General features: G+C 44.2%; 1 protein-coding gene across 1 annotated transcript in view; it reads right to left on the reverse strand.

The window, feature by feature from the left end:
- LOC308255123 (zinc finger protein 474-like) overlaps window positions 1-19,228 on the reverse strand; it is a 70,150-nt gene that overhangs the window by 16,999 nt on the left and 33,923 nt on the right. Inside the window, exon 2 of the mRNA XM_080682087.1 lies at window positions 15,120-16,354. Within this exon, the coding sequence (XP_080538213.1) occupies window positions 15,120-16,148 (1,029 nt within the window). The 5' untranslated portion in view covers window positions 16,149-16,354. The remainder of the gene's footprint in view (window positions 1-15,119; window positions 16,355-19,228) is intronic.

The raw sequence follows: 19,228 nt of genomic DNA on the forward strand, positions 1-19,228 counted from the left end.
TCAAGTGATCCTATCTAATAAAAGAGTAATATGCAAATTGACCGTACCTCCGCTACGCCCACAAGCCAATCAGGAGTGAATATGCAAATAAACCCAACCAAGATGGCTGCAGCCACAGAGAACAGGAGGGAAGCTTGGGTTTCCCCGGCAATGGAGGAAGCCAAGCTTTCTGCCTGCCCTTGCTGGCCCAGGCCTGCACGCCAGGCTACAAAGTTTCAATTATAGAAGATAAATAAATCCAAACAGAAATGGCAGCAGCCACGGAGCTGGAGAGAGAAGGAGGCTAGGGTTGCCCCCGGCGATGGAGGAAGCCAAATTTCTGCAGCCCTGGCCTGCTTTGGCCTCCGCTTAAGGCTACAAAGTTTCAATTATAGAAGACTAGAGGTTTGGTGCACAAAATTCGTGCACGGGGGTGTGTGTCCCTCAGCCCAGCCTGCACCCTCTCCAATCTAGGATCCTACTGGGATTGGGCCTAAACGGGCAGTTGGACATCACAATCCAGGACTGTTGGCTTCCAACTGCTGGCAGTCCTGATTGCCCCTAACTGCTTCTGTCTGCCAGCCTGATTACCCCCTAACCACTCCCCTGCCAGCCTGATTGATGCCTAACTACTCCCCTGCCAGCCTGTTTGCCCCTAACTGCCCTCCCCTGCAGGCCTGGTCACCCCTAACTGCCCTCCCCTGCAGGCCTGATGCCCCCCAACTACTCTCCCCTGCAGGGCTGGGTCCCCCCCAACTGCCCTTCCCTGAAGGCCAGGTCGCCTCCAACTGCCCTCCCTTGCAGGCCTGGTCCCTCCCAACTGCCCTCCCCTGCTGGCCATCTTGTGGCGGCCATCTTGTGTCCACATGGGGCAGCCATCTTTAACCACATGGGGGCAGCCATCTTGTGTGTTGGAGTGATGGTCAATTTGCATATTACTCTTTTATTAGATAGGATAGAGGCCTGGTGCATGGGTGGGGGCCAGCTGGTTTGCCCTGAAGGGTTTCCCGGATCAGGGTGGGGGTTCCCTTGGAGCATGGAGCAGCTGGGTGAGGGGCCTGTGGTGGTTTGCAGGCTGGCCATGCCCCCCGGTGACCCAAGTGGAGGCCCTGGTATCTGGGATTTATTTATCTTCTATAATTGAAACTTTGTAGCCTTGAGTGGAGCCAAGCCTCCTGCTTGCTCCGTGGCCGCAGCCATTTTTGTTGGGATTTATTTATCTTCCATAATTAAAACTCTGTAGCCTTAAGTGGAAGCCTAGGCCAGCCAGGGTGTGTGGAAAGCTTGGCTTCCTCCATTGTTGGGGCAACTCAAGCCTCCTGCTCTCTCCAGCTCTGTGGCTGCCGCCATTTTTGTTGGGCTTTATTTATCTTCAATAATTGAAACTTTGTAGCCTTGAGAGGAGGCCTAGGCCAGCCAGGGTGTGTGGAAAGCTTGGCTTCCTCCATTACCAGGGAAATCCAAGCCTCCTGATCGCTCCATGGCCACAGCCATCTTGGTTGGGTTAATTTGCATACTCTCTCCTGATTGTCTGGTGGGCGTGGCTTGTGGGCGTAGCGGAGTGATGGTTAATTTGCATATTACTCTTTTATTAGATAGGATAAATAAATCCCAACAGAAATGGCTGCTTCCATGGAGTGAGCAGAAGGCTTGGCTCCGCTCAAGGCTACAAAGTTTCAATTGTAGAAGATAAATAAATCCCAGATACCAGGTCCTCCACTTGGGTCGCCAGGGGGTGTGGCTGGCCTGAAAACTTCCACAGGCCCCCCACCCAGGCTGCCCCACGCCCCAAGGGAACCCCCACCCTGATCTAGGACACCTTTCAGGACAAACCAGCTGGCCCCCACCCGTGCACCAGACCTATTATTCTATCTAATAAAAGAGTAATATGCAGATTGACCATCACTCCAACAAACAAGATGGCTGCCCCCATGTGGTCAAAGATCCTGCCCCCCATGTGGACACAAGATGGCCACCACAAGATGGCCAGCAGGGGAGGGCAGTTAGGGGTGACTAGGCCGGCAGAGGAGGGAAGTTGGGGGTGACCGGGCCTGCAGGGGAGGGCAGTTGGGGAGGACCCAGTCATGCAGGGGAGAGCAGTTGGGGGGTACTAGGCCTGCAGGGGAGGGCAGTTAGGGGTGACCAGGCATGCAGGGGAGGGCAGTTAGGGGCAAACAAGCTGGCAGGAGAGTAGTTAGGGGGTGATCAGGCTGGCAGGCAGAAGCAGTTAGGGGCAATCAGGAAGGCAGGCAGGCGAGCAGTTGGGAGCCAGCAGTCCTGGATTGTGAGAGGGATGCCCGGTGGGATCGGGCCTAAACGGGCAGTCTGACATCCCTTGAGGGGTCCCAGATTGGAGAGGGTGCAGGCTGGGCTGAGGGACATCCCACCCCCCCATGCACAAATTTCATGCACCAGGCATCTAGTAATAATAATAACAACACTAATGCAATGTGAAATATTGTGAATAGATAAAGTGTAATTCCACCATCCAATGGACCATTACTCAGCAGTAAAGAAAAAACTGCTGTTATTTGCACCATTATGGATGAAACTCAGAATCATCATGCTGAACAAAGCAAGACACAAAAGAGTACATTACTGCCTGATTCCATTTAGATAAAATCCGAACTAAGCTATGATTGAAAGTCAAATCAGGGGTTGCCTGGAAGCTGGAGGTGGAAGAAGGAACAAAGGGGATAAGCAAGCTTTGGGGGTGATGAAATGTTCTATATCTTGATTATGGTGGTGATATAACAGGTATATAAAGCTGTCAAAACTTATTGAATTGCCTGTGTTTAATGGATGCAGTTTAGGGTTTGTAATATTAATCCTCAATAAAGCAGATTAGACACCACCCCATCAGACCTGGTTTAGTGAAGTACTTTTGTATTGCCATGTTCATGCAATGCAGTCAGTTAAAGTCAGCAGTACACACTGTCAGATGAAATTCCAAAATCAAATACTGTATTTGAGTGGCTTTTGCCAGGGACTGGAGAATATTTTTAAGTGGTCTAAATTATAAACCTTTAACTTGTCTCTCAAGAAAATCTTCCAGTTGAAAAAAAGAAAAAAAAGGGGGGGGGGAGAAAACTAAAGAAAATGAGAAAATGTTTTATTTAATTGAGAATTTTTCCCCTAGGACATTAACATTTTTTGCCACAGAAAGTACATGAGGCCGCAATGCCATCCACACACAATCCCATCCAGCAGAGATGGATCCGTTTGAGAAGCAGGCTTGTTCCCCTGTGCCCGGGTGCGTGGCATCTGGTCTGCTGGAGACATAACCGACACCAGCTTCTCATCTTTCAGGAAGAGGAATTTCATGGCCCTTTAGTTTATGAGTGTGAGTGTGTGTGTATGTGTACACTAAAGACATAAAAGGTTAATCACTTCCTTCAGTTGATTTCAGAAATATTGAAAGGCTCCCTTTGCCTCAAACTAGTCATTCCTTTATAGTATTTTCTTCCGTTTTGTATTTGACCTTCCTCCAGCCCCAAATGATCATCTTTAGGCTTATTCCCCTCAGGAAGAGGCACTGAGAGCTTTGGCTGGAGAAGGTCCTAAGTACAATCACATATCTGCTCCCCTGGGGCACAGACTGGGAGGCAGTGGTTGGCTGCGTTTATTTGCTGTCAGTGACGCAGTCCGCCTGTTCTTTTTGAGGAGGTCGTTTTAGTGGGCTGTGCCCAAACAGCCATATCAAAATGTAAAAGGTGCCTTTTTTATTACCAAATATGTATGCAAATGAAATGCCTGGCTCTTTCCCCTAGTAACATGTTTCACACATTACTTGAAAAGAAACAAACAAAAATGCAGAAAGTTTAATGGTCTCTCTTTCTCTTTTTTAGTTTTCATCATAACAATTCCTGCATCAAAACCGCCATATGCCCTTTGTTCCTATGGGAACATTCATTAACCTCAGAGTCAAAGAGAAATCAAGGAACCCAGAGGTGAGAAAGCATCTTGAAAGGGAACAGTCCAATTGGCTTTAACCATGACTTTGAGTAAATTAAAGGTGCTCCACCTTTAACATACTTTCAAACCCTCTGGTTGTGATCATTCATCTGCATGGTACAAGTCACAAGATGCAAAGCTTGAAAATGGTACCCATGGGAGAGATACACATGACAGTCCGTACCCCATTCCCAGACTCCACCTTGATCCCACCCTATGTGTTAGTGGCACTTTGTTCCTCAGATGGAGCATGACTGGGAACGAGCACAGTATGGCCAGTCTGCAAATATCTGGATTTAATCAGATATTTTTCAACTGCACAGAAGCCAATAAAGCAATGGGATTCTAAACAGTGATACTCAATTTGCTCTGGGAGCAGAAAGAACTCAGAGAGATCTGTTGAAAACACAGCTGAGAGTGATTCGGGGGTTTGAGACCTGCTCTAAATGGAAATGCATCTAGAGGAAAGGCCGTCTCGCGGGACAATGGCGGCCCAGCTGCTGTGGCTCAGGAGGAATTATCTGGTTGCAGGCAATGTGCCAGGCACTGTGCTAGGTTCAGAACCGAGAACTGGCCCTCACAGTGGGAATAACCACACTTAACTCACCACCTTTACTCAGGAACTATTTACTTTTTCCTCAGCTCTTTCTCTGGGGCAGTAAGTCAGGTAGACGGTTCCCTGTGTGGCAGCCACAGAGCCCATTCCTCCGGAAATCAGTCAAGGCACAGGGCAGGGTGAGAAAGGGACCTGCTGAGTGGAGGAAGCATTTTCTTGACTTCTCTGCCCATTGGTATGTTTGAGTTCAAATGGATTAGTTCTGAAAACTACTCTCCAAATGTGGAACCTCTCTAGATTCCTGGACTTTTTTTGTGGACTTTCTGTGGCCCTGTAAAATTCTTAGAAGGTTTGGCTTCCAGATGTCTGACCCACAAGCATGGCCTCACTGTTTTTGGAGACTCCCACAGGTGATCCAAATGGAGGTTGGCAGCTGGGGTGAGTTTCCCTACACTCAGGTATTAAGTGTGTGTGTGCCAGTGGTCCCTGCACATGACTATCACACAACGATGTGGGTCCCTTCTGACCCAGCTTGTCCTATTTAGCATCTCACTATGTTACCCACCAGAAGTATCTCCCTTCTGCCTTATACTCTGGGATCTCAATTGTAAACTAATGGACCAAAAGCCTTTTCAGCCAACAGGCATGTTTTCCTTGAGCAGCACAATGTTCTTAAAACTTTTATATGTGACTATCTTTAGGTGAGACTTACTCCAGGATACTACAGGCTCCACCACTCTCTATTGCCTAACATGTAGCCTGCCTAGCCCTGAAAGCATCAGAGCATTTGACTCTGAGCAGCCAGTTTTCCCACTCTCTCTTCCTACTCATCTCCCCAATAAAAAGTATTTACCTTATATCTCATTTGTAAGAAATGACCCAAACTTATGGTTAATTTTCATGGATGTGCCAATGGCTAAAGAAGGTGTATTACCTATCTAGGGAATTTGTAGCTGCTATCTCCTATAGAGTCAGTGATATTCATCAAAAATCGGAATCTCTGACTGTGGAATTAAGACAGTTTGCAGAGAGCTTGACAGGAGGCTTGAAGCCTATCCTTAGGCAACAGAAGTGCCTACTTTAAGGGTTAAGACTGGTTTCCAAAGCCATGTGCATATAGTAACCATTGATCCTCCAGTTTTTCACTTGCTGGCGTATTTTTTGCTTCCATGACTGCTAGCTGGATCCCAGGCTGTCAAAAATAGGGTCCTTCCTGCTAGGGCCTGAGGGACATATGTGGTTACGCAGTTGTAGGAATGGATGTCATTGCATATATTGTGTTCTTTTCTCCATGTGACAATATTAACCATAAAGAATTTGAGTCTGGGACTGGCCAGTGTGGCTCAGTTGGTTGGAGCATTATTGTCCCATACACCAAAAGGTTGTAGAATCTATTCCTAGTCAGGTTGTGGGTTCCATTCCCTGTCGGTTGGGGTGCATGCAGGAGGTAACCAAATGACCTCTCTCCCTCTCTCTCTCTCTCTCTTTCTCTCTCTCTCTCTCTCTCTTCCCCCCTCTCTAAAATCAGTAAACAAATCCTCTGGTGAGGATAAAAAAAAAATTGGGGCCTGAGCTGCTGTTTTAGATTTTCCACACTGTTGATCTCTTCCATTAGGCCAAATAATTGAAATATCTGTGGTAAGTGCACAGGGCATACCATAGAATGCAGAAAGTTTGGATGAGGAACTAAGAGGAAAAGTGTTCCTCCCCATACTTGAGGCAAAAGAGTAAAACCTCTTTTAGAAATCCTTGTGAATATTCCAATATTGAAAATGTCTGACCAAATGGCAACTAACAATTAGCCAGTGCTCTCTAAGTGCCCGGCACTGTACTAAGTGCCCCTGTTGTACAAACCAGGAAACTGAGGCACAGCGGTGCGTGGTGAGGCTGGTTTCCACTCAGACAGTGGGTCTTGGTCACGGCCACGTGAGCAGGGCAGGAAGGAGCTGACGAATGATGACTCCCCAGGTGCCATCTCAGGCCCTTTCTTTCCTTTTAACCTCTCACAGTGGGGAAACTGAGGCTGGGGAAGTTTTATAATTTGCTCAATGATATGTGGGTTCATTGGGCAACTATTACTTGATTCCAGCTGCTTCTAGAAACAAGGGGGAAGGTCATCAATGGTCAGCAGAGTATCATGCTCTAGGTCTTATGTGTCCACACAGTCAGCCATTGGGTGGGATTTGAGAGAAACCAGCAAAATTCCCACATTGCTCTCTCTCCATTACCTCAAAAGTTCATTTCATTGGGTTCAACACATCCCTCTCTTTATCCACTTACAAAATGCAAATACTCCTATGAGATTTTCCTATGAAGGAGTTTTATCAGATTTTCCCAACTTGATTGCAACCATAAAAAGGGATGAGGTTGCTGGGGGTGGGTGGGGGGAGGGTAGAGAAGTGCTGAAAGAAAAAGGAGCTCAGACTACCAGGCCAGGCCATCGAAGACTCATTCCCAAAGTTAGAATTTTGCCTGTGGCCATTTAAAGTTCAATTTCAACAAACTTGACTGAGAATGAATGTATAAATTTCCATTCCCCCAGGCACATCCTACACAGGCAGACAAAGTACAAACAGCATTTGAATATATAGGAATAACCCGCATAGCTCAATCTCAAACCTCAACAATTTCAGAGCTTGATTGTCTAGAAACCACTGGTATTTCACATTTACTTCTGGTGTTTTCAAACAATCATACTCAAATGTCACATCTGGAAGGATCATTGTTTGAAATGAAATTGTTTTTTGAAATCACTGGATGCCACGTAAAAGAATTTTTCCAATCTAACCTATTGGCCAACTACTAGAGAGTCCATTACCTGTGATTTGGAGTTTTGCTTCTTTTAACAATAAGAAAGACTTGGTCATTCATTTGGAAATGCTGTTAATATTCAAGAACCTTCATGTACCTGATTTTTAAAAATAAACTGTTGATATTTTGAATATATGCTTGCATTTTAGTTCTTTAATTGCTCAGCCTGAGATACAAAGCTGGGAAATCTAAGTCAAAGAACAAATTCCAAATAAGATTCTCTGTGTCTGAAGGGAATATGGTTTCTTAGCTGAAGTTGTTTATTCTTTTCTCATCTGAGAAAAAAAAAACTGCTTTTTTTGTGATCGCTTAGAATTATATTGATTAGAAGATAGGGTATTTAAATAAATCTCTCTGCAAATTCTTGTAAGAATTACTTTTCTTGAAAAACATGGACAGAGGATGGCCCCAGTATTTGGTTTCTCTGTGTGGGACCAGGCCTGACCCTTCTGGTCAGATGGCTTCCAGGTCACAGGGTAAAATGAAGTAACAAAGGAGCAACGGGGTCAAGACAAGAAAACCACACACTGAGATGATCATTCAGGTTTTCCAGCTACTATAGGTAGAACGGGGTGGGGGGAGGGGAGGCACTTAGGAGGTGGGGATTTCCAATGCCTGATTTGTTTACAATTTATATGCCAAAGGGCCCCCAGCTCAGGGGGAAGGCAAAGGAAAGAAATGTTCGAATCAAAAAAAGAAAGAAATCAAGGATAGGCCAAAAGAATTCTAACACCAGGAGACAATTTTTTTTCTTATCAGAGTCGTTGACCCCAATCCTTCCCTCTCCTCTCCCTGTCCCTCTGCCTCCAATTCCCTGAAACTTTAGTGATACTTTTATGTTTTCAACTTCTCTGCTTAAATAAAGGTAGCTTGGGATGTGAGAGCTTCTTGGGGACCTTAAGTGACAGGATCAAAGCATATGAGCTGGTGCCTGGAGCAGGGATATTGGAAAGTTACAGAGTTCCTGGATTTATTAGGCCTTTCTTCAATTTGCAAGACATTTCTTACATAGAAGACAGCCTCATAGAGGTAACATTTGAAAGAGACAGTGGATGTAAGGACGAGGTGAATCACATAATGTAAAGGGAAAGCAAGAGATGACATCCTAAGTCAAATCCTCTCAATGCTCCACCTGGTTGTGAAGCTGAACTTGAGCTTCACATTATCTGTGAGAGGCTAGTCACAGGGACAGCCACCTCAGTTTCAATAGGAATTCCTTCAAGGTTGTGTCGCACTACTTTTGGAGAAGTTCTAAGAATTTTGGGTGATATTTTAGTTATTGACCTTGAAATTCGGATTTCTAAAAATGATATATATCCACTCAGTCATGACAGAAAGATGTGCTAGACATCCAACACTAGACAATATGGGCATCTATGTATGTGGGGCTGGAAGCAAGGAGATGCAGGTGGCAGGGAAAAGTGTTATCCTTCAGTTTTTTTTATATTAAGAAGCTATACAGCCCTAGCTCTATCAGTGGATAGAGCATCAGTCTGCGGTCTGAAGGGTCCCAGGTTCAATTACAGTCAAGGGCACATGCCCGTGTTGCAGGCTCGATCCCCAGTGGGGGGCGTGCAGGAAGCAGCCAATCAGTGATTCTCATCATTGATGTTTCTATCTCTCTCTCCCTCTTCCTTCCTCTCTGAAATCAATAAAAATATATTTTTTTAAAAAAAAGAAGCTATACAACAATTTTGCAAAGGATGCTGTTACTCTAAAATTTGTAACTCCCTCCCACCCCGACACACACATATTCCACACACAATATACAAGATGGGGCAAAAGTAGGCTTATAGTTATTCATATGGAAAATAATAATAAATAGTAATATAAGAATAAACTATGTTTTGCATACTCACAACTGTAAACCTTCCGTTGCCTCACCCTGTATATACATGGATTTCTTTGGGTTGGTTTTTAGAAACAACAGTGCAGAAGAGAATTGTCTTGTTACCTTAAAGTTGTTCTTAGTACACCTGAGAGCTGTGGGATCCTAAAATGCTGCCCTGATGTGCGGGCATGATTGGCACCAAGGAAAGATGACGTGGCATATGGGGTTGGATATTAGTGGTCCAGCTGCCAGCATCATCAGGGGGCAGTTTGTGAGGTTGAGGCTGGCTTTTATGACATCAGCAGAGATGAGGAGGTGAACTAGAGCAATTGAAGATGATTATAAGGGTGGAAAACCCTAGAAGAATCCCACTGAATGTTCTAACATCTCCAAGAGTTCCAACTCATTCTTGTTTGGGAATCATAGAGGCAAAGAGTTCTATGAACCTCAGCCTTGATTTCAGGAACTCATTGTAACTGAAAGTATGAAGAGACAAAGGACTAAGTAGCTTCTTAAAATGAACTTTTTCTCTCTCATTATACCTCTTTCTCTCTCATGTAATAGGCTTGATCAGCTTGCCTGGTATTCCATTGAGAAGATAAAAGCTAACAGACTATAGCTCCTTCATCTTTCCATTAGCACCTCCAAACTTACCTCCATTTGCAGTCGAACTCTCCCTGAAATGAAAAAGTGCCCACTCTGAACTGGGATCCCAACCCCTGGGGACCATTTCTCCTTCAGGTTTTACGCTTACCCTTATCATTCTACTTTTTCAACCTTCCTCTCTCCACTGGATCACAATCCTGAACATTCAAATATAGTCTGGAAGTTCCCATTTTTTAAAGAAACTTCTTTTAATCCATTATCTATTTCTAGCCTATCCATTATTTCTCTTCTAGTCACCAAAGCCAAACTTCTAAAACCACATCCAGTCTTTATCAACCATGCACTCAGCAACCCTCACCACTATACTAAATGTGTTCTTTTCAAGGTTATCAAACTAAATCCATATTGCCAAATCAGAGAGATTTTTTGGCCCTCATCCTGTTCAACTTCGGCATTCCACTGTTTTCCACACCCTTATTCTTGACATCTTTTCTGATCTCAGTTTCCGTGGCACCATACTCTAGTCTTTTCTCTAGTGTCTCCAGGCACTCATTCTCCAGCTCCTTCCTTTCAGATCCCCAAATATGGTAATGCCTCTTAGCTCAGCCCTGGGTCTATTTTCATAACCCTATCCTCATTCTGATGACTTTAAATATATGTCATACTACACAAATCTATACCCCAGCCTAGTCTTTTGAGACCCAGATTTATATATTCAGCTCGACTTACCCACTTAGATATCTCATAAGCATTTTGAGTGTGATATGCCCAGAATAGAACTATTTGTCTTAACCCTCAAGAGCTACCCTTTCTCAAGTCTTTCTCACCTTAGAAAATGGCACAACTAGTACAGTTGCTCAAACTAGACATGTGGGAGTCATCCTTGACCCCCTTCCTCACCCTTCCACGTCCTAACTATCACCACGTCCTAACTATCACATTCTCATTATACCTGATCTCCATCTCTGCTACCAATATCCTAGGCCAAGCATCATCAGCTCTCACCTGGACTCCTGCAGTAGCCAAACTGATGCCATGATGTCCACATAGCAGCTGGAGAGAACGATGCTGTTTCTGCAGCTTTATCTTGTGTGTCTGTCTCCTGTTCCATTAGGCTCTGGCACCTGTGGACTTCCTAGTTCCATTTAAAGGTCTTTCTTACCTCAAGGTCTTCACACATGTTTCCTTTGGCCAGAATGCCTTGGCTAATGTGTTCATACCTTTTGTATCTCAGCTAAAATGTCACTTCTTCCCAGAGGTTTCTTGACCCAAGAATATCCACTCCCACCATGAAACACTGTCATATCACACAAATTTCATATTTATTTCATATTTCCTCCACAAGTCTCCATGAGATCAAGAACTGTGTCTATCTTTTTTATGACTCTATATTTAGTACTTAGCCAATCTCAAACAGTAAATATTTGTTGAATGAACAAACTTCTGTCCTCTTTGTTCTACTTAACACTCACAGCCTGGCAAGATAACCATACCCTTTTTGTATCACACATAATCCTCTCTCTTAGTGACATGCAAAGGTAATGAGCCTTTGAATCTGGCTCTGACACCCACTACCACACCCACTAGGTGACTTCGGTCAAGTTGCTTAACCCTCAGTTGCTTCACCTGGTAAGTGGGGAAAATAATATATGTCTTTTAGTAATAGTATGAAGATTAAAGTGAGATCATGTATATAAAGTGCTGATCAAGAAAGTACTCAAAAAAGTTCCCTTTCTTCCATGCCTCCCAATAAACAAATACTTCTTACCTAATAATACATGTGCATACATAAAACTTTTGATGAGACACCATCCATCCTGCCCTTCTGAGTCTTTCTGATGGTGGCTTTCCTATTGAGATTTTTGCCTTTAGAAGATGAGACACTTAGCCATGAAACAGAATTTATAACATTAAACCAAATATGTAACTGCTGCCCTAAATAACTAGAGTTTGTGTTATAAGGGTACCTTCTCAAATATATTTGGAGGTAACACAAAGAGAAAAGGAACATTTTTGATAGTGTAGAAGACATTACTTTAAAAGAAAACACCAGATGGCAGCACCAGACGCTAAAGAGGTATCTGAAGGGACTTTTAGCTCAAACCTGAGCATAAAACTACATTGAGAGAGACGATCATTTATAGAAAAGATAGTTTCCCTACAGAAAAATAATGCCTACTTTGTAATGTAATAAAGGCTTTTTAGAAAAGAGAATTCACATGTGACCAGCATGATCCTAAGGAAATAACCCCAAGCATTATCTAACCAATAAACAGAACAGATTGCAAAGTGCCCATTGAGGTCTTGGAAGAGAACTTGCCTTAGTGGCGTTAGTTTATGTTTAGAAATGATTGAAAGGTGACAGAAGCATCTGTGTCCTAAGAGAAATGAGCCAATCTATGTTGGAAGAACATTCTGAGCAGAAGGTAATTCACTCTGCCAGCAAAACAGTCATGTTGCCCGACTGGAGTGAATTGTTTTCCAAGCACTGTGATCATGGTTCTGAAAAGATTTTCCTCACTTGAATTCACTACAAGACTGAGCCCCCGGAGAACATCAGGCAAGATCATTGATTCTAATCAGAAGTTAGATCAAGGATTCTAGAGGGAAAGTGTTAGAATTGACAAGAGAAGAAATGAAGGAAACATTTGAACTCTAAAAAGAATGCATGTGGCCACGGCGGTGTGGTTGAGCATCAACCTATGAAACAGGAGGTCACAGTTTGATTCCAGGTCAGGGCACATGCCTAGGTTGTGGGTTTGATCCCGGTGAGCGGCATGCAGGAGGCAGCCAAACAATGATTCTCTCTCTCATCATTAATATTTCTGTCTCTCTCTCCCTCTCTCTTCCTTTCTGAAATCAATAAAATATATTTTTAAAAAGAATGCATATGCATCATAGTCAGCCAAAAGTCGACCATCACAGGCAGATGAAAATCTGAAATCTAATAATGCATAGGGTAGTGGTCTTTATGGAAAATGTATGGTTCACTGCACTATCTAAATTTTAAATGATAAAAGAAATACAGCAATAGACAGGGTCAAATCATAAACCAAAGAGAAAACTACAGTTCCCAGGAGAGCTTTTCTGCTGAAAGTACCACTGCACAGCAAACATCTTTTTTAGCGAAGGAATAAAGTGCATTGCTTCCAGAGTATTATGCCTCTCTGAAGCCTAAGGAGATTTCTCCATTGTCATTAAACCAAGCTTGCTTTAAATCTGGCAACTAAAGGGACCCTATGTTAGATGACCTTTCTATGACCCCCACTAAAGCCTGCATGGTCCCCAAATAGGCCAGCACACATCTGACAGCCGTGGGCGCCAGGTTCTCACTGACACATGCCTTTTCACGTCTGGGAGCAGAGCTGGCTGTGCTCTCACACAGCCATGCCCTCTAGATGCCCTTGCTCTGATGAACTCCCCCTATGCTCAACGCACGAGTCATCGGGGCCCTTGCTGGCCTCTCCTTCTGACATTCTCCCCTCCAGACGACTGCGTGAGGCAGGAGGTGTCCTCTTGTGAAGCCGTGGGGCCAGGCCAGCCTCTTTTAGCAGTCGTGACTGAGTGAGAACATGCTGTGCTCAGCCTGTTGGCTCCACTCTTGGGAGCACAAAGTATGTGTTATAACAACAAGCCCAAGAATCCTGACCACACTCTTCCCTATCTCAAGATCTGTAATGAGAACATTTGAAGTAAATGCATACAATCAGGAAACAGGGCTGAAAGTCACACAGGAACAGAGTTGCTGATTATGACCCCGAGACACGATCCTTTTGCTCTTTGAATCCAGACCTCACATGTTTTGAAAGAAAAACAACAGCCAGAAGATGGGAAAAGCAGATCATGTTTGTGAGACCAGCCTGCAGTCCTTGCCACACTTAAGAGTTTGGGTTTTCATCCGGCAAAGAAACCAGCCATTCTTTCTTCAAAGTTCATCGGAATACTTAGCCAGCTTCTGTCAGTGTGACTCTTCAGCTTTAGGATCATTATCTTGAAATCTTCTAAACCAGCAAGTCCATATAATGTCATTTTAAACATGGAAGTTAGAAAAAAGTACTAGATATTTGCCAAAATAATGCAGTGAAAGAGCAAGGAAGAAACACCGAATTAAACATAAAAGATCCCCCACCCCCTTTTGGTTTAACACTTTGCAATACCTTGAGTAACCTCAGTTTCCCCAAAACAGTCCATTTATTTTTTATTTTTATTTTTTCAAAACAGTCCATTTAAAGAACCATGCAGGTGGGTGTTTCAAGTAGCGAATCGAAGAAGGAGAAGGAGAAGGAGAAGGAGAAGGAGAAGGAGAAGGAGAAGGAGAAGGAGAAGAAGACTGACCACATCCTATTTCTGATTTGACATCTGTAAGCTGTGACACAGACAGCACATCCATCCGCCTGGCTTAAGGGTAGGACAGAGTCATGGACCGTGCCCCGTTTTGCAGGTAGCCACCGTCATGAGCATCCTTCCCCAATCCTGGTTGATGAAGAAACTTCAGGTGAAAACCCAACAACACTTCACCCTATGACTGAGAACCCCTGGGTCATGCTTATTTATAACAATTGCCCTAGTGGCAAGTCAGAGCGTGGTGTCCAGCCCAGATACAAGGTACAGAGTAGCAGTGGGAATTCAGCACTTCCCAGAACCAGGAACACATGCCTCCCTTCTTGGGTGTCTACACTGGGTTAATTCCCCACATACTACAATCATGTAAGCGTTAACAGAAAACATGCCGCATTCGCAGAGCACGTCTATTCCTGCAAGTGCGCCAGTGTTTAATTATTGCTAAGGTCATTTGGGGTTTTTGACACAGATTCTATTTTAGTAAGATAAACTCAGCATAACTCAGCATTGCCAAAAATGAATTCCTAAGGTAGATGACTAAAATAAACTGGTAATAAATATTGGCTTTTGGAACGGGGATTATAGCTCTGTAACGTAGACATAGCATTAATGACTCATTTTCAAATAACAGTCTCTCCCAAGGATTATTAGTAGGAGGGGTCAGGGAAGAAAGAAGTCCTCTCTCTCTCTCTCTCTCTCTCTCTCTCTCTCTCTCTCTCTCTCTCTCTCTCTCTCTCTCTCTCTCTCTCTCTCTCTCTCTCTCTCTCTCTCTCTCTCTCTCTCTCTCTCTTGCAACAAAATGGAAGAGTACTATGAATCTGCCAGGCAAGGATGTTCTTATGTCTACTTTGCCATCAGAGATACAGCCCCTGGAGTGGGACAGGGGTCAACTTGGACAGGCTGCAATGAGTCAGAAATAGGCATCGAAAGAAAGCACTCCAGGGGTTGAGACAGTTGATTCGGGGTCTGTTTTCTCTCGTTCCCCTGGAGGCAGTATGCACTCCCGGGTCCACCCAGGGCATCTCATGTGGCATGAATTACCTTATCAGTCACAGTGGGTGCTGCCACGTGCCTTTGCTGCTTGAAATTAGTGGACTCTTTCAGGCCACCTGTACTCTCTAAAGTCAAATTCTGAACGCGTGGCCCGCTTGGTTGAGCCTTACAACTTCTCAGATGCACCAGAAGGCGCTGGGGAGCAAAGGTCCGGCTACAGTTTGGGCAGGACTCAAGCTGAGCTTGACTTGGCCCCTCGCCAGGTACAAGGGGCTGAGGCTTCCTCTGTGGGAATGGCCGGCGGAGCTCCCTGGGGAGCCGGTCATTTTCTATTTTCCACTTTTCCAGGCATTTGGGCTCATGAATAGGAAGGGAGAGGGAGCCAAATTCCCTGCCACAAATGTAGCAGATGAGAGTCCTTGGTGGAGCTGGGACGCCACCAGAAGCTTTCTTAAGACCAGTAAGGTCATTGCAATTGTTGTTGTTTGGTTCTCTGGGCCCACTACCCTTGGGCTTGCAACTTCTCTGGTGAACAAGAAGACGGTCTGGCAAGAATGTGCGGCCACAGGATTCGCAGGGTAGCAGCTGGGCCTGCGAGCTCTGGAACGCTGCCTCGTTCAGTGCCTGAAGAGTGTAGGACCCATTGCCGCCGCCCAGAGGCTGTGGTTTGGAGGGTTCTGGCCTCCGCTGGTTCTTGGGCAACTTGCTGTTTTCAATTCGCCACTTCTCCAAGCACTGGGGCTCATGAATGGCGAGTGATTGGGACCCAAATTCTCGGCCACAGATATAGCATATCCGGAATCCGGGCCTGCGGGAAGGGATCACAGGTGGGGTAGGCTGGCTTTCTGACATAATTCTCTTACCAGGCCGTTTTGAGAGGATCACAGTTCCAGGCCTAGTTTTATGAGGGTTTGTCTTTATTTTTTCACCAGGATTGACTTGCTCTGTTTCTGGTAAAAGGCTAGAAGAGGAATCACTAGACAGAACAGCTTGGTTGATAAGGAAGGTAGGTTCTTTAGAGCGATGGAAAGTTTGTTGCAAGTTTTTGGAAACCCTTTTCTCCTTTCCTCTTTCCATTAACAAAAAAATCTTTCTCTAGTCCTTGCTCTGATTTCAGCCCAGTTTCATTTGGGACTTCTTCTTAGAGCAAAGAGTAGTCAGGTTGGCTGTCCTGGGGATCCACATTGTAGCCAGTACTTTAGCCCTTCAACTCATAGCTTCATTGAGGGGCCGCAGTCTGGAGCACTGCAAAGTCCCCATTGAACTCCCCGTGCCTCGGAGATCTGTGGGAGAAACAAATCCAGAATTATTACACACACACACACACACACACACACACACTCACACACACCCTGTTAGATTAAAAGTTCATAAAGAGCAGAATTTTTTTGTTTTACTTAGTATCTCTGGCTAGCACAGCAACTAACACATGGGATTTTTTCAGTGTTCAAATAAAGTTCAAGAAAATTTCCATTATGAATTGCACTGTCACTATATTGAAACTAGTATTCTACCCAAAGAAAGATCGACATTTACTGCACATCATAGACACACCTGACACAAACCATCAGAGGCACCGTGGTGAGGTTGTAAGAGAGAGAACCAAGAATTGTGAACATTAGATAATGAAACCACAGGTCACATGAGAGGACCTCCTCCCACTGCCTGCGGGAGTCGGGATGTTGCAGTGCCAGGATCCCTTTGACAGGCCTTTGAAGCCTACAGACTTCTTTTTAGAATAATGATTTTAAAAGCAAAAAATAATATTCTTACGATGACAAGTAAAACTAATTTTATGGAAATCATTTATCAAATATTTTTATTTGCTATATATATTTTATTTGAGATATAGCAGTGTGCCAGACTTTTTGAGTGTCTGAGGTTAAAAACTCCTACAGAAGAAGTAATTCAACAGTGAATACCATGAGAATATTATGAAATAGTAGAAGCCCGATGCACGAAGATTCGTGCTAGAATGGGCTTTCCTTTCCCTGGCTGCCAGCACTGCCTTTCCACTCCGGCCCAGCCCCTTTCCACTCAGGCCCCGGAGCCGCCTCTTTCCACTCCAGCCCCACCTTCCCATGCTGCCCAGAGGCCCTGAGAGACTGGGGGTGGGGCAGAACGCCTGCGTCGTCGCCATGGTGCCTGCCCCGTCACTGGGCACCTGTGTATGCAAATTAACCACCATCTTTGTTGGGTTAATTTGCATATCACTCCTGATTGGCTGGTGGCGTAGAGGAGGTACAGTCAACTTACATGTTTGTCTATTATTAGGTAAGATTATGAAACCTTTCAGAGGGAGTGTAAATGTCTTATAATCTACCAGGTATGCACTTTTATTTATTATGGGAATGGAGTATTAATAAATTGTGGCCATGACTGTCAAATGAAGAATGCAACTCAGGCCTGTCCTCTTCCTGGTGGGATATGTACAGATCTTCCCTGGGGTGAAGAAGCTCAGACTGTGTGTGATGGCCTTTTTATAGCCATTATGCTCGCTACCCTATTTTATATCTATCTATCTATCTATCTATCTATCTATCTATCTGTCATCTATCTACCATCTATCTTCCAAATATTTTTTATAAAAACATGGCCAATGCTTTTCCCCAAGCAAAGCAGAAGACAGGGCTGATAAGATCTCATTTTGGGCAGAGCCTAGGAGTTGTTACCTTGGGGAAAGGCATGAGACAATATTACCCAGGGTCTACAATCTAGCCCCAAGAAAAATTATTTTCCAGAAGTCTTAGGACCATCTTCACTTCCTGAAGGATGACTTGGACCTGAATTAAAGCTTTGTAGCATCCATTCCCAATCACAAACACTGACCATGGCAGACATGAGTTCAGGCAGAGCGAGGATGGCAGTGCTAGCAACATCAGAATTCTGTTTGGGCTTTGTGCTCGATAAAGGACCAAAAGAGCTGTGAGATCTGTGCCCAGTTCCTGTATTTTGGTGCCAAGAAAAGTCTGAATCTTTGCAGTTAAGACTATCAAATTAGGTCTGGCACAGAAAAGGGAGCTATTTTTCATTTTGACAGATCCTAAGACAGTGATATTAACACATGTGACAAAAGAATGTGTTGGCCCCAGAGTGGTCAGCACAGAAAGTGAAGCTTAGAGAAACAAAATGTATCACTTGATCAGCATCATCCAAAGGAGAACGTGAATCTAGAGAGCACAAGGAATCTGGTAAAATTGTTTTATCAGCAAATGGGTGAAATAATACCCCAAACCACTCTGCTTTGTTGCTTTTGATTTCTTGTTCACCGAGGATCTCCTCTTTTAGTTTCCCATTTTCCTTGATACCAGAAATTTTCAGACACCAAATGTAATTAAGAAGGCTCTGACTGGGTAGCTGGGTTGGTTAAATCATTGTCCCAATAAGCCAAGATTGCAGGTTCAATCCCTCCCAGTCAGGGCACATACAAGAATCAACCAAGGAATGCATAAGTAAGTGCAACAACAAATAGATGCCTCTCTCTCTCTCTCTCTCTCTCTCTCTCTCTCTCTCTCTCTCTCACACACACACACACACACACACACACACAGAGTTCCCAGTAGATTAGAAAACACTGAGAAAGCCCATGACTTGCCCCAACAACTCCTCCATTCCCCTTAGGATAAATAAGAGAACTAATATTTATTGAATGGCAACTATGCATCAAATATTGTGCTAATTTTTATATACATAATTTAATTCTCAAATGATTATGAGGCAGGTATTATTTTTTCAATTTTATAAACAAAGAAACTGTGACTCAGAAAAGATGAATAACTTGCCCAAGACAGTCAGTTTCTAAATGACAGAACTGGGAATCAATTCCAGCTCTCTTTGGCTCCAGTACTCGGCTCTTTCCATTATTCATTCTGCCTAAAATTCTGCCGACAGAGCTTCTTCTCTTTCATTTTTGTCCCTGTTTTAATGGATGATTCATATGCCCCATGGAAAGGTAACTAAGTCCCCGCACCAGCCTTTAGGAGAAGGAAGAGGCAAAAGGGAGGAGGGGAATAAGGCATAGAAGAAGAGAAACCTCTGTGATGGAAAAAGCATGAGAGACCGATTGGGGCTACTGAAGACAGGGTTTTCCCTTAAGTGACAGGGATCATTTATTTTGCTGTAAGTGGTGTTCTAGATGAAACTTTCCCCTGCAAGGT

Source organism: Plecotus auritus, assembly GCF_963455305.1.
Source record: "Plecotus auritus genome assembly, chromosome: 7".
NCBI classification, from domain to species: domain Eukaryota; kingdom Metazoa; phylum Chordata; class Mammalia; order Chiroptera; family Vespertilionidae; genus Plecotus; species Plecotus auritus.